The sequence below is a fragment of the Bactrocera oleae genome, chromosome 2 (genome assembly GCF_042242935.1).
Source record: "Bactrocera oleae isolate idBacOlea1 chromosome 2, idBacOlea1, whole genome shotgun sequence".
Taxonomy (NCBI): Eukaryota; Metazoa; Arthropoda; class Insecta; order Diptera; family Tephritidae; genus Bactrocera; species Bactrocera oleae.
Window position 1 is genome coordinate 90,814 of NC_091536.1, and position 16,494 is coordinate 107,307.

General features: G+C 33.6%; 1 protein-coding gene and 1 long non-coding RNA gene across 3 annotated transcripts in view; one reads left to right on the forward strand and one right to left on the reverse strand.

The window, feature by feature from the left end:
* The first annotated feature begins 3,912 nt into the window (after positions 1-3,912).
* LOC118683021 (uncharacterized) lies at positions 3,913-7,459 on the forward strand. 2 transcript variants are annotated; one of them, XR_004978857.2, is made up of 6 exons: positions 3,914-4,195; positions 4,255-4,448; positions 4,502-4,686; positions 4,759-4,911; positions 4,979-5,399; positions 6,817-7,459. It is a non-coding gene; the product is annotated as an uncharacterized lncRNA (long non-coding RNA). The 2 variants fall into 2 exon arrangements; XR_004978856.2 differs by having other exon boundaries at positions 3,913-4,195; positions 4,759-5,399.
* The window catches only part of hyd (E3 ubiquitin-protein ligase hyd), a 53,629-nt gene continuing 43,929 nt past the window's right edge, over positions 6,795-16,494 (reverse strand). The window contains exons 15-19 of the mRNA XM_014238869.3: positions 14,059-14,390; positions 12,349-12,555; positions 12,133-12,280; positions 7,547-7,777; positions 6,795-7,476 (exon numbers count right to left, since the gene is read on the reverse strand). Coding sequence (XP_014094344.1) covers positions 7,264-7,476; positions 7,547-7,777; positions 12,133-12,280; positions 12,349-12,555; positions 14,059-14,390 — 1,131 coding nt within the window. The 3' untranslated portion in view covers positions 6,795-7,263. The remainder of the gene's footprint in view (positions 7,477-7,546; positions 7,778-12,132; positions 12,281-12,348; positions 12,556-14,058; positions 14,391-16,494) is intronic.

Sequence of the window (16,494 nt, forward strand, 5' to 3'; positions counted from 1 at the left end):
AAATTAACACTACTAAGCATGGCATCACAAACGATTTCATCACATACATTTCAATTTTGCGTTTTCTTTCATTTTCATTGTTTTTCAATGTTTGTTAGTGATCTTTAACAGCAGCAACAAATCTCTCAATTTTTCTGTAGGATTTTTATATGGCCATCCCTCTTTTTCCAATTGCTAAACGTCAGACCTCTTGAACTTTGACAGTTGCCTGAGTTCAGGAGGTTGTGACGTTTAGCAATTGCGCTCTCATTTCCAGTAAGTAATGAGTTAGGCATCTCTTTAACTCTGATTGAAACTATAGGCCTAAGGTAACTGAAATAAGAAACATAAGTTTGAGACTTGATATTCTCTAAATATTCATTTACAAATTAAATTTTTCCGAAAGAAAAGTTGTCAACCACTTTTATCAGCGATGTTGATGTTGAAATTGCCAGCCAAGATGTGTGGAAATTTATTACCATTGATAATCCGAATGAAATACCTAAGTGCAATTGTATTGTTAAATTCCAACGAGATAATGTTCCAAAAGGTGGGGTAGGTATTTATTAAAATAATAATAATGCTACTAATATTATGACTCCAAATATTAAATAATTTATTTTTATGAAATTTCATATTTTTATTTGCCATTAAAAAAATTTTATCTCAAATATTATAATTTTGAATCACTCTTCTGTCTATTCAATTCATTTGACCCGCTTGAAATATGCGAAAATACGCTTAAAGTATGCAAACATTTCGCCCATACTCCGTGATGGTGTTAGGTTTACTTCCTGAACATGCGTTTGCCTATAAGCGTCTTTTCGCGACGATGGCAAAAGCTAAAAATCATAAATTGAACAAATTTCTGATGTTCCTTCAGGAAGGGAAAAGTTGCAACCCTGCAAACACAGAAAAAAGTGACAAGAATGGCAACTTAGTTCTCGTCGATTTAAAATATTGTATTTTACAATTCTAAAATATTTCTCCTTGGCTCGCAAAATCTGCATCGATATATATATGTATGCTCCTACATAAACATTTCGAATGAATCAGTTAGTGAATATATTTACATACATATGTTGCATGTAGACATACATACAACCATTATGCTGTCTCTTCAATTGATTTGTTCCGCTTAAGATTTGCGAAAATACACCTAAAAGTATGCAAACATTTCGCGCATACAAAGCCAGATTTTTCCCAATGGTAATCCCAATGTAAGTTGCCTCATTTTCTGCTCTAAATTTGGAAAGACCAATAACTTACATTTTCTTGCCTCCTCTAGGTTGTATTGCCTTGCAATTTGCAGCGCATTATTTGGAATTATGCGAAAGATTTACATCAATAAGCTCATGTCCACAGTCGCGCAAAGTTTGGGTGGGCTACACAGGCTGACGCTCAACACTTTCCATTTTGTTGGTTTGTCGTCAAATAACGTTTCATTGGGTGAGCGGAGTGTAAGGAAATCATTAATATCTCCAAGAAATCAAAGAATCGGGACGTCGTAAAGATTAAGAATATGTTGTGTCGTTTGGAGCACACCACCTTGTGGAAGGTAAAGTTCAACACTGCTATTTATACGCAGAGGACTGTCATCTCGGAAGATCAAGAATTCGTAAATGCCTAGAAAGAAATGAATGCTCTGCTGAAGGTCCACAGCTTGTACGTGAACTACCGTCCTTTGGCCTTATGTGAGGTAATGACAGCTTCCTTCATTTTAGCGCAAAATTAAAAGTGGAAAATTTCTTCATTTAAACCTAAAATCAATTTTTGGTTAAAAAATGACATCAGCTGAAATTTTATCATTTTCTTTGGCACAAGTTATAAAAGTTAGGGGCCCTTATGTGTGTCAAAAATATTTACCTGATTGAAAATTAAAATATCTAGTATCATGTTAATGCGATAAACGTTTGAAAACTAACTGACATTCTTTCCTGCTGTAAAGAATTTATTTTTAATTACATTTTCAAAAAAAGAAATAATTTTTCACCTTTGTTTCCTTCACAAATGGAACTCTTTGTAAAACAGGGTCAAAACTCTTAAAAAATTGTATTTTACAAACATAACCCATTTCAATTACATAATCGATATACTAATTATTAAATCAAAAATAATATTTTCTACACAGTTATATACATATAAAATATATGAGATGTTTGCATTTTGCAAAGAATAAACACTTAGATAGCACATTATTTGAGTGTTTCGACTTTTCGAATTGATTTGCCCTAAAAAGATTTAAGATACATTCATAAATATAGTATTACGAAAAAATAAGATTGAAAATTTTTATTTCTGTTAGAAAAAATTAAGCCCGAAACTGAAATTTCATGTAGTTTTTCATCGTGTAAAGAATAATTCACAAACTGTATGTGCATATGTGTAGTATTGTAATATCCATACACGCAAATTTATTTCCTTTAAAGTAGTCATACACGACATACTTGTTTACGATCTTTTTAACTTTCGTTCTGAGTAAATATGTGTTATAATCAATCGGATAATGTAATTGTCCTTTTTAAAACACTCATGTAAATTTATTAGAAAATTTAATATAATGTATATCGATAATTTAGTTAATATCTTTAAGTTTATGTTTTTTTAAAGCTTGGTGCTTATTTTCAAGTGATTGGACAATTGTTTTTTTAGTAGGAATTTCCAAAATAATGGGAATGGTTTTAGTAACTCGAGAAATAACTTGTGTCAAGACTTTTCTTACTTCAGTTGCAACAAAAATTACTCCTATATTTCTGCGTCCACACAAGGATGTAAAAAAAGATTCGACTTCATGTGCTGGTGTCTCTTCTGTTACAATCATAAAGTTTTTATCTAATTGTTGCGAACCAGAAGTTTCTCCAACACCTGCCAATAAAAAGCCAATCGTAGTTTCCTAAAAAGAAACACATAAAACTTTAATAATCAATTAGTTATGTTATTTATATACCAAATCTGCAATAACTCCAATAAGCATGCGAAAATCACTACTTAGAGATCGCCTAGAAGATGCACGTTTTGAGGTCATGGTTGAGGTACAAACATGCTGGTTTTTTGTTTGTCTGAATTAAATTTAAAAACTATTGAAACTATTTATAAATACAATATTTTCAATGTTTGCCTAAACGGCTTTTATATTTTGATCTATAAGGTTAAGTATAAGATCAATGAATTTGTAAGCAAAGATAATGTTAGTTAATGAATTATTTAATGAGTAGTTAACGTGGAAATATTTTTGAATGCAAAGCTTTAGACGGTTACGTTTTCAAATTTAATGATATATATATGTATATTTCATTATATATATGTGAAGGGAATTATAGTTACGGTGGAGTGAAAGTTAACTTTTTTTCTTGATATTGAGATATATATTGCTTGTCACATGAGTTGCACATATGTATAATTCCCAATAAAATCTTTAAAATCATGAGCGCGGTTTTTTGTTAATAAAACTAAGTTTTTAATAACTTTTTTATGATTTTTTTTGTTAAATGGATTGCAGCATTTTTTAACGAGGCTCGTGATTAATTATCAACGAAATTACGAATGGCTCGAGATATTCCTTTGTTGTTCACATAGACACTGGGACAGCTTTCATATTTATTTCTTTTAACTGCAAAGGATTTTGCTCGAATATCATTTTATTTAAAACAAGAATTGTAATTAATTCAAGGATGTTTTATAATGAATAGAAAACAAATATGGGGTAAAAAAAATTAGGGATTTTTAATACTTAAAAAATAAGAAATTCCAGTTATAAATTTGTCATTGAAATACTAGTAGCGGGTATTCAATACATTCTGGTGGATTAGGGAATTCCTGTCTTACGTATTTCTTTGAGACCATTAAGCGGGTATTATGCATATTGTTCTATACATTTGTTATATACATTCATGGTAATTTATTGCAAGCAAAATGTGAGACCATCATCCCAACATACAAAAGAAATGTGCAACACACTCTAAGCAGCGCTGACCGCCCGTCATAACATTTTTTTTCTATCCAATCGCGATCAGTAAAATTTTTTTTGAAAATTTATGAAAAAAATACTCACATTCAAATTCGATGTGGAAAGTGGAGGGTTAAACTTGACGTGTTTTTACTCAATATAGACAAATTAAAATGGCGTTGTCTACCGAAAGGAACCGATGATATTCTAAACTCATCACCTGGCACAAAATGAATCCCTCATTTGATTTGAAGAGAAACCATGCAAATGGTACGCAATTTAAGTTATTGTATTTAATAAGTTCAACTTGACAATCAAAATCTGTAAAGGAACAAGAAAATAGTTGACTGCGAATAGTTCAAACTAAAGCGAAATGATAGACAATTTCATCACTGTTTGGACGAAACGATTGAAGGAAAAACTTCAACAATGCTAAAGAACTCCACCTCAAATTCTCTATCATATTCAATAGGAAGGGTACAAATATAATTATGGTAACAAAACGTGATCGCTATTTTTCTAGGTTTGTACCAAATTTTAAGATGCAAAGCACTTAGACTACATGATATCTCGTAGAAAAATTTTGTATTATATTGGAACAAAAAGCGGGAGGAAGTTTACGGTAGTCTGAATAAATGCCAGTACCTATAAAAATGATGTATTGTCAAATATTGTTAATGCGGAGAAATAGTTGCCTACTATGTACGGACAAGTAGGAAGCCTGAGCGAAACTAGTGCGTGAGATGGAAAACACTTCTAACGTAAGTTGAGGACATCAAGCATTTTACAAGTACCTATACCACAACATTGTATAATTGTTGTTGTTGTTCTAGCGATTACCTTAGCCCGGTTTGGAGGAAAATGCAAAAATCAACCGTTATTGAAATCACTTAGCGGGGGGTCCATCAAATGGACTTATTCGACGTGGTCGGATTAAAGAGAGAGTGGTGTTATGTGAGTGGTTTTAGCGTGTATGCAAAGAAGTGGTTAGTATCATGTGGGGACATTTGCACTCGTATATTTAGTATGACGTGGTCTATTCTGGATAAGTAGTTTAACCTGGTCAGGATGTGTGGTGTTTCCGACTCCAAAGACGACACTCAGTACACGTCTGAAGTTGGTCGCGTCCGAAATTGCGTCGGTATATAGTTGAAGTTCGTTGACGTATTGTAGGAATGGTTTGGTAACAATCGCGGTCGAATCGTAGCACCACCAATTTGGAACTCAACGCGGTCGTCGGGTCTCCTCGGACTGGACAGAGATTTAACAGTAGTCTATGACTGGCTTACACTGGCAGAGTGAAATCGGGCCTCATCGATTCTTCCAGACGGAATGAAACGAGTAGTAGCAGCGGTGTCACCTTGCGGAATTAACATTTGCCAAAGATCACGTCCGTAGAAATAGGTAGTACGGCGAAGGTGTCCTCGGTGAATTCTGTGAAGCCAACCCAGTTAGCTCTGTTAAAGTAACAAAGGTACTTACTTCCATTTTATGTATTTAATAAACAAATATCTTTCGATAATTTATTCGGAAGTCAAAGTTTAAATAACATTTGCAGTCAACTCCAACCAATAGGTGTACTTATATAACATTTGATACTTCTAAGCAAAAATAAGTATCCGCTCTCTCTTAAGAAAAAAAAAACAATATCAAATATCTTTTATAAATGTTAGAAACATACGCCAAATTTAGTAAATTTTTTGGTCTCTCAAATAACCCACTGATTTCGCAATTAATTTCTGCTGGATTCTTAGTGGCAGGGCGTTGTTTTGTTTGTCATCTGTTTAGCAAACTATGAACTTTCAGTGCTGGTAAATTAAATCACGAGATCATGAGCTCTCTCACCAAGCAAATAGAGCCATGGGTACGGTTGCCTGCAAAAATAAAGTCGGAATTATCAATCGAGATAGTTATGGACAAATGGTCTGAAGCGAGAGTTTGCATAGGTCCCCATATTAGCGATAGTAATATCAGACGTGCTATTACAAGTGCACATAATTCTGTTGGAGACTTATTTATGTATTGTGCAGTTTATTGAATTATCAATTTGTTCCGCGTCTATATTCCACTACGATCGTTGAAGTCGCCAATACCAATCAGTTCTTACTACGAGTAGCATCCCTGCGTCCGATGTCGGCATCAATTAAACGATATTGCACGGTGTTGTGCAGAATGAAGGCTAGACCGCCATTATTATCTGGCTCGCGATTTGTATGTAAGACATTGAAACCGTAGTAGTAGTAGTCCTGGAAGTGAGGAAATGGTATACAGGTTAAAGTTGTTGCAGCTGCAGAACCCGCGAAGGTGTTTGTTGCACAGTAGTGTTGTTCTACGACGCCATTGTTGGTAGTTGCGGGGCCAGACTCCATCAGCTGCCTAGTTGAGCTCCTTGGAGGTTAGTAGTTGGCCACTCGATTGGAGTGGCGGCGGAGTGCGCGAACTAGCTACTGGTTGCACAGCTGTGAATGTCATTGTCGCATTTGTGCGTTAGCAGCAGCTCCATTCATTGCATGTATTGCATCTAACCGAGATGGAATTTCGATAGAGCCGTTTAGCGCATATGCAGCAGGGAAATTTCCCCGGGCCGTGTTGGACTCAATGCCAGTACGAATTAGAAGAATAAAGAGTGGCCCGGCATAGTGGGCGGTACCTAGGCATCTCAAATACTCTAGGAATAATGAAAGAGAGGGTTAGCTGTCCGAAATCAATAGCAGATTGGATTGATATCTGTATGTAATGTAACGCTGTTAAGGTCTAAACCTAGAAGACATGTCTAGACGGTACAACTATAATGTGTCATTCGAACGAATTACCATTAATGAAGTATGTCCATTTCCTATGATGATATATGAACAAACTGAGAAACAAATATGTTCTTGTATTTATTTCAGAAAATATCTTCAATATACATACGTATTACAATATAACCAACTTCTTTTAAATCAAAAGCTAATGCGGTAGGGGAGGTATTTATGCGACTGTGGATTAAATTATAGATTGCGGCTCATAGTAAAAATCAATATGATATAGTAAAGAAAATGAAAAGCTGGGAATAATTTACGATATAATGTATATTAATTTTACTTTTTTTAACCGACTTCATATATGTACATAAGCATTTTTTGTTTCTCAATGTAAATGTTTAGATGTTTCGATTTTTTATTGAATTCAAATTGTAAGTGAAAATAAAATTATTAAATTTTACAAGAAATTTTAAAAATATCCTTATAATAAATAAGTATGTCGTACAAGAAAACATAAATGAAATATCTCAACTTCGCCATTAATATAAATGGAATTTGCAGATCTATACTCTAGTTTAAAGCTTATCTCTAAATTTATACAAAACCAAAGTTTTTCGATTTAATGGCCATAAGCAATTTGCTACGTAAAATAGTTTTGCTAGAATATAAAGGTATATATAAACGTGATATACAGGTGTTTGCTGTAGGTAAATGCGAATCATCGGCTGGTCTAATAGTTACTGAAGGAAGGGGCTGAAATCCTTCTTCGGAGGCTGGTAGCGCAGGTGAGCCGGTCCAAAAATAAACCTTATATTTGATATATAATTATTAAGTAGAAATTGCAACTATTTACGGTTAAAATTTAAATCCAGCTTACCAAATCTTGACGCTCTGAAGTACCCATTTTTTCAACAATGCTCCAAAACCATCTCTTAAATTTAAGTAGCTTATCAGATCCCTCACTGGATTCATCATTGAATGTTGTGTATGATATCAACGTCGAAACATTTATGTCTCCAACGCCGTTTAATAAAAGACGAAAATCTTCAGCAGTTAAGCTGTTCATGCAGCTATCTGGCAGCACATCAAATACTCCATCTCTTAGCGCCTGAAAGTATAATTAAATAAACTTTCTCATTTACATATATACAGACAGGCTCTGTAATTCCGAGTGAATTTCAAGCACATTCATTTTCAATTCGACACTTCACTATATTAAATTTCCACTTTTTTTTTCAAAATAAATTCTGAGTGAAAATGTTTGTTCTGAAAAACGAATTCACAAGAAAATATTCGTTTATTATTCACTTTAAATCCATTGTGTAAATTTGGTGGGTGTAAACATGTAAGTAAATTTGTGTGTTAAAATTCTGCAGAAATCATTATTATTATTAAAAGACCAACATAGGATTCAGAACAGATGCAATTGTTATTATTCGATTCATGGAAGATCGTAGACATCGCCCGATGCTTTGTGAAAGAATTTAGCTTTATTATAGATAGGTGTTTGCCTTTATGTTTTAAAAATGATTTTGGGCAAGACTGCCTCGGCTGGCTCGAATAAACTCCAGCCGAAAGGCCCAATATTCCACCACTTTTTGCAGCAATTGCGGCCGTATGTCAGCAATAACGCGCCGAATATTTTTTATGATATGAGACTTCAGATAACTCCACAAAATTAGTCTAGCGGTGTTAAATCGCCCAATCTAGGAAACCATGCCACAGGCTCACGACGCGTGATAAGAAAAGTTTCCTTCAATAAATTGAATGTTTCGTTGGCTGTATGGCATATAGCCTCGTCTTTTGGAACCAATCTTGGTCCAGGTCAACATCCTCCAATTCAGGCACAAAAACGTCAATAATCATGGCTTTATAGCGTTTCCAATTGACTGTAACATCATGGCTTCATTTTTGAAAAAATGTGGACCAATGTGTTATTATCACATATATTTAAAATAAATAGTTAAAAAAAAATTTCTTCTGAAAATCGAGATGTAGAAAAATGCAAAAACCAAGAATTTTGCTAGTTAAAGAAGTTTTCTTAAGCTAATTTTTCCTCAGGTTTGCATAGAATGGAAGGCTTTCATTAGAAAAAAATTGCCTACAAAATTTCTGAAGTTAGAGAAACTGGTGGGCGCCATTTAATAAATTCACATTAACCCCAACAAATAGTTTCTTCTGCAATTAGTTCATCTTCTATAACAATCGTTGCAAATATACTTAACGTACTCATTTTATATTATCATTTTGATGTATTTAATTTTTTGAATAATTTGAATGTAATGAAAATTCATTTGTACGACGAAAGAAAATGAACACATTTCTCGTTTTTAAAAACACCAAATTCACTTGTTTTGCATTTATTTTAATTTCCACTTTCACTCGGATTCCAGAACCTGCCCTTCCAATCCATCCAGACCTGATGAAAAATTAGCTTAAGAAAACTTCTTTAGAATAGCAAAATTACTGATTTTTACTTTTTTCCAGCCAAAAATATATTTTTTTGGTGGACCATGTAACAGGTGGTTTTTTAGACACGTGGTTTGCAACAATGCAATATTTTTTCGTAATTGATCTTTTTAAAAGTTGTTACTTGATTTATGCTGTTTGGTTTGCCATTTTAAATTAAAAAGACTTACACCGGAGCAACGTTTGCAGATCGTTCAAATTTATTACCAAAATAATGGTTCGATTCGGGCGACGCATCGCGCACTGTGTCGAATACTCTGTCTACATAATTGCCTATGGATCGATTTTGCACTAGGTTTACTCTAATATAATTTTTTTTTCTTCTTGAAAACCACATGTTAAAAAAAAAAACACCCAGCTCTCTTTCTTATGTTTTCCCCTTTAATAATTAACAACAACTTTCATAATAAAAAAATACTATTTTAAACATTTTTTCTGCATAATTTTAGCACACAAATTTACTTACATGTTTGCGTGCACCAAATTCACACAATTCATTTGAAGTGAATAATTATCGAATATTTTCTTGTGAATTCGTTTTTCAGAACTCTCATTTCATTTCAAAATGTGGAAATTAAATAATGAAAGTGAAGTATAGAACACCGAATGTCGGATTGAAAGTGGAAGTTTAGTGGTTAAATATATAGTGATCCATTTCGAGGTTCTTTACTTTTTTCAAGCAAAAAACACAAAGAATTCAAATTTAATGGGGAATGTTTTTTATCAATCGAATAACATTCTTTGGCATTTATTCTGACTGAATTGATTGAAGCAGTCCATTAAATCGATAATTGAGGCAATCCCCTTCAGGCCGCAGTGTATAATTAGGTGTTGCATATGCGTGTCTCAGCAAGGAGGTCATTTACGGTCCATAACTTTTAAAAATAATTAACTATATGAAATAAAATTAGCTATACAATAAAAAAAGTCATGTATTGATTAAAAAAAAAAAAGTAGTAAAAGAAGGATTTGAAATGTTCGCTTTTAGAACTATTTTTTATATTTCATATTGGTCACTGATAGTTTATTTTTATAATTTTATTATTTGTGTATACTTGTGACTTCGTTGGGTCTACAAGCTATGCCTACTAATAAATATATATTCTATTAAATATGGTTACACATAATAACTTTCCATTGAGCGTGGAAATTGGTCAAGTATATTGGAACTTTGTAAACAGCAATTGTATATGAGAAAAAAAATTACGTTCATTGTAATATAAAATATTGTATCCGCCTGCTTTTAAACGTTTTTAAATGGCTGTTTCTGTGTTTGACGAAAATTCTCACATTAATGCCTATTTTAGCATGATCCAGCTCATACACACTCTTTTGTAAACCAAGACGAAGGGACCGTGCCCCATTGCCAGCACGCTTTCAAATTTTTTGAATGGTTGCAAGAGCTCTCGGTTTCAAATGAATATATACCATTCGTTCAGAAATTTGAATTCGGTTATCTATTTTTTGTATGTAATATGCAAGTATGTATGCATAAATAATAGAAATATTTTGAAAAAATTTAAGTAAGGAGAAAACTAAGATATCAAAAATACTCAATTTAAATTTTTAATAACATACATAAAATAATTCTAATAAAAATGGTAACTTTACTTTTTTATATTTACATAAAATATTAAGATACTTTCATATTTATTCCTTTTAACCGCAAAGGATTTAGTTTGAATATCATTTTATTTAAAACAAGAATTGTAACTAATTCAAGGACGTTTTATAATAAATAGAAAAAAATTATGGGTTTTTAATATAAACTTAAAGATTAGGACATTCCTGTTATAAATTTGGCCTTGAAAATATTAGTAGCGGGTATTCAATACATTCTGGTGATTTAGGGAATTCCCAACTTAAGTATTTCCTTGAAACTATTTAACTATTAAACATTTATGGTAATTCATTGTCAGCAAAATGTGAGGTCGCCACATACAATGCGGAAATTCTATGAAAAGAAATGACAGAAAAACTCGATTTGAGTTGCTGCACTCATTTTGCTCTTTGTTTTGACACCAGAAGAGAATTTGCCGATAATGAGGGTCAAAAGAGTCCCCATGTAAACACAGTACATTACGGCATATCTTTAGAGTAGTAAGATAACTCACAGTTTGACCAATCTGTATGGTGTAAAGTTATTTATACATTAAATATATACGCCCCCTAATTCACCTGATTTGACCTATTTTAGGCGCACGGATACTCTGGTTGGCTTCGAAAATGTACTACTGCAAAGTATCGATACAGTATGGCTACATTGCAAAAAGATACGTTGTATAATTTGTCGTTACAGAACACTTTTACTGCAAAGTTTAGTTTCATAAAAAGCTGTGAAGGCACAATTGGTGCAAAATCTTGTTTCGATAGCCTCATTGGCTCTGGATTTATATACTGTACTGAAAGAGGAAGAGGGAGTTTTAAATAGTGCTGGTAGGTAGTAATTGTAGTTTGATTTCGAAATATAATATAAATATGCCCAGATATTGATATGTCTAGACCTCGTTAAAATTGGTCGACTTTCGTATCATATGGAATGTGAAATTTTGCCCTTGCATTGGCAGTGGGCCTGGTTATTATTTGATTTCACTCATTTTCATAGCGTAGCATCCCGATCTGTCTGAACAATATATCTAACTCGATTATTACAAACAACCGTTAGGTGTACAAAATTATACTCGTGGCGAGTGAAAAGAAATGTTGCGTAACTATTCAAAATTCATCATTTAAAAAAACCTTAAATCGATTATAATCATATTTGATATCTTATTAACTCATAATATAATAATTGATAGATATTAACGATATAAAGCCAAATGGAGTTAAAAAATATTTAAGTTAGGTATTTAACTATATGCTTAGGCGTATGTGGTATCACGACATATTATAACCGGAGAAAGATGCTCTATACATTTCTAAAAGACAGATTGAGCGAAAAAAAATATATGTACCAGATTAATTATTACAAGGCAAATGGTTTTAGTTACTTACCTCTAAAGCTTTTTCCTGCGCTTTGATCAGTCTATATTCGGTGTAACGTTTCAAATACTCAAATAAATTGCTGCTAGTAACTTGAATTTCACGTCCTCCTGGTAACAATTCCACACTACCTCCTCCTTCTTCTTTCATAAGATCGATACTTAAGATGTATTTAAAACAATAATAGTTATAAATCCGCAAAAATGTTATTTATGAAATTTAGCTTACACAAAAAACAACTCCATACGTAGTATTGTGGTATCTCCATCCTCTGATTGGGCGTTTAGTATAAGTTGCCTGAATGACTCGTATATTGTTGGATCAAAAAATGCTAAATCGTAAAATTTAATTTTTCTTCCTAATATAAATTTTAATACATGTCGTTGCAAAAAAAGTGGAAGCAATTCATTTTGCAGCAAACATAGTCCGACTAATCTGAAATATAATTTCAGTTTTGCTTAATAATTAAAACAGATAAAACAAACAATAAGAGAAAACATTAACTTCGATTGCACCTATCCAAGCATTGCCTCAAGCAATAATACTCTTGACAGACCATAAAAAAGGACAGCCCATTCTACGCTTCTGAATTGACCTCGAGTTAATCCGCCCAAAACCAAATGCCGTTATTTCGGCGATCCAACCCTCCTTGGATTGGTAAGCTTTAGCTTAAGTTTATCATCATTGGAGCAACACCTACCAGTAGGGTTGCTCCACATCCTCCTGATCCTTGTTGGATCAAATTAAGTCCAACTCAGACCCGAAGGAATTTTTCTGCAGTGTTTGTACCAAACTGCTCCATTCAACTTCGGTTAGGTGTAATACATGTAATGGATAAAGCTATCTTAAGATCTGTCAGGCCTTAAGACACATAGGAATTCGCCCACACTTTATTTGGCGAAATATTGCCAACGCACTACTGCAAAAATGGCCTCTACGACCCTGAAAAATGCGGTCCCAAGGAGCTCAACTAGCAAGCTTGACTTCCCAATCAGTCAATATATAAAATAGGTTTTTTACCCAATTTCCATTTTCTATTAATGCTACTTGGTAGCAGTTCTAGTTTTTCGATATTCTAGCCAACCAGCACAAAATTAAAAACCGTAATACTATAAAAAGTTGAAGTTCGCCAACCAAGGAAGAACTAACGAAAGAGCTCCAGAAGTCCATTGCGTGAGCGGGGGCAGTCTTGCCACATTTTAAACTTGAACCGACAGTAGTGGTAGTAAAGCGACAGAGGTCAACTGAAGAGGCTAAGTCGTCAGCCAAAAGACCGAAAACTAAGGGCGTGACACCAGCATAATCATTTGCTGCTGCGGCCTGGAACCGAATTGCAGTGTTGGAAAAGGGAGATCCCGAAGGAAAAATTTCCAGAGCCCAATGGAAATGGGTGCAAGTTGCGCTGACAGATGTGACACTGGAGGGGCTACTAAGAAATCCGGATCAGCCACCGACATGCAGGAAACTAGCTCCAATAGCCCTAATTAACCGTCTGGCAATAGAACAGACTGAGTTTGTCCTCATTCAGGAGCCATGGCTTAATGGAGGGCGCATTTGCGGACTGAGGACACCGAACTATAAGCTATATATGGCAAATTATGAAGGTAAGATCAGGGCATGTATAATGGCAAAGAAAAACCTTAACGTTTTTATGTTACCCCGCTTATAACAACCGTGACCCAGCAGCACTAAGCTGGGAGACGGGAGGAAGTGTTTACCGACTGGTGCCAGGTTATATGCCATACTATGAGGAGCAAGTACCATCTGAGGTGGCAAAAGAGTTGGTACGGGAGAGCGAGGGATCCATAGCTGATTATACTTGGATGTGACACAGACGTCAATGATAGAGGTGAGTGCTAGAAACTAAACTTATGTTGTGCAACAGAGGAAGTATGCCAACGTTTAAGTCATTTAATCTAAATTTTATTATGCACATACCTTCCAATATTCCTGAATGCACTTATTCGTTCAAATGAGCCATAACCTTGTCTTGGCGTATAAAAACCTCTTTTCCCAGGTGAATAAAATAATGGTTCATTATCTTCAATTTGACACTGTTCAAGTAATACCACCGGAATCATTTTCTTTTGAGTTTGGGTGGATACATTATTAGCCTCTGATTTTTGCTTGTATGTTATTATATCAAGAGCTTCGTTGACCTTTTGCCTTAATGTATCTTCAGAGGACAAAATGGAAAGTAGTTGAGGTGTTGGTATTTCGAGCAGCATTCCAGTAATTTTTGACGCATTCGTAGCATTTATAGAATAAATCTAAGAATATATAATGAAAAATATATATTTAAACAAAACGTTAATAAAAATACAACTAGATAAGAGACTATTGCAAATTATAACATAATAAAGAGTCTCTATATATTAAGATGACTACTGTGATAACTTGTTAAATAAACAGTATAATTATCTTATATATAGAAAGAGTTTTACCCATTTTTTGGTCCTATTATATTAGTGACCTAATGAATAATGACTGGCTATTTAATATCCATAATTTAATGTCATTTAAACTAGGAAGCTGTTTAAGTATCTAAGCTTTTGAAGTATCATCTCAATAAACATTTACGAGTACCAACTATATATATATATATTGAAGTTATGTGCAACTCTTTGATCTCTTCAAGATATCGAACTATACAGTAGAATTGATTTTAACGTTAGATGATCACAACTTACAATATGGAACGTGAAGTGAAAATGATATCTTCATAAATATTCTTACTAATTTACTCAAAAAGTGCATACATGGAATGTGTCAATTTATCATGTTAGCATCATTACCCACAATCCCTTATTTTTATCTAGTTTCACGTTTCTTCTCCATGAGCTTAATTTAACATTTTTACACGCTCTCCATTTTATATTGATATCGAAACTGCTAGATAAATTTATTATAACACATGGGCTGAAAAGTCCGGAGCCTAACAAAGAAAATAAAGTTTTTTTTTTTTCAAAATTGGCTTTATTAATCAATATAATCTCCATCAAGAGCATCAAAATCATTCCAGCGCCGCTTTAATATTTCAATACCACTTGTGTAGAACGATTTGTCTTTTGCCTTAAAATAGGCCTCAGTTTCAGTGGTGACCTCTTCATTCGAGCGAAATTTCTTACCGGCGAACATTTTTTTGACGTTTGCGAACAAAACCTGGGTGCCAAATCTGGAGAATAAGGTAGATGCGGCAGTAATTCAAAGTGCAATTCAGGCATTTTTGTCATTGTTTTTATTGATTTGTGACACTGTGCGTTGTCTTGATGAAACAAAATTTGTTTCTTTGCCATATGTGGTCGCTTTTTTACAATTTTGGACTTCAAACGTTCCAATAATGCTATAGATTTGTCACTATTGATCCTTTTCCCCTTCTCAATATAGTCGATGAATATTACACCTTTCATATGCCAAAATACGAGGCCATAACGAAACACTGTTCAGAATCTGGTTTTGGTTAACTGTCAGCAAACGCAGCACCCATTTTGAACAGAGCTTTCTCATGGACAAATGCTCACGCAATATAAAGCCAACACGTTCTTTTGAAATCCTTACGATGTCAGCTATATCACGCAACTTCACATCCCGGTCGTTCGGAACGATTTTGTTGTTTTTTTATGTTTTCTGGTGTTTAGCATCATTGGTGTCTCCACGACATGTTTGAAGTCAGCAAACCAACGTTTTATTGTGGTTTCTGATGGTGCGGAATCCCCATAACACTTTTCAAGCCATTGCTTCGCTTGAACGGTATTTTTCCTATCAAGAAGCAGGGTAGAATTAAAACACGAAATCGCCTATCACCGATTAAAATAACAATAGTAGCAACACTCTTTCCACAATAACTCGCAAACTTATAAATAGAATGTCATGAAATTTTTACAGCTGTCTTTTGAAGCAGTACTAACTGAAAATTAGGTTAAGCCCATGTGTTATTTATATACATAAGTAATGTATATTACTTTAATTACCAGCAATTATTTATCTTTAAAAAATCAACGATTATTTAAGCAATCTTACTTCAGTTATTAAATTCATTACATTCGTCGGATCTTTGTTAGATTTTAGTTGTAATAATATTGATTACAGACTTCTTTTAATAACCTTCTTCTAATATATTTTGAGTGTTTTAGTTCTTTTGGAAGAAAAACATGTTACTGTACAAAATTTGGTTTGATAAGTGTTGTCCGGGCTCCTCAAAATTCTAGAGTTTCAGGGGTTTGATATATATATGTATATATGTTATATTATATATAACTATATCTCTATCGATTAACTCTAGGCGTTACAAACAACCATTAGGTGAACAAAACTACTATAAGCTGTGCAAACATATGGCGAGAGTATAAAACCAACTTCTTTTTATTACGGGTG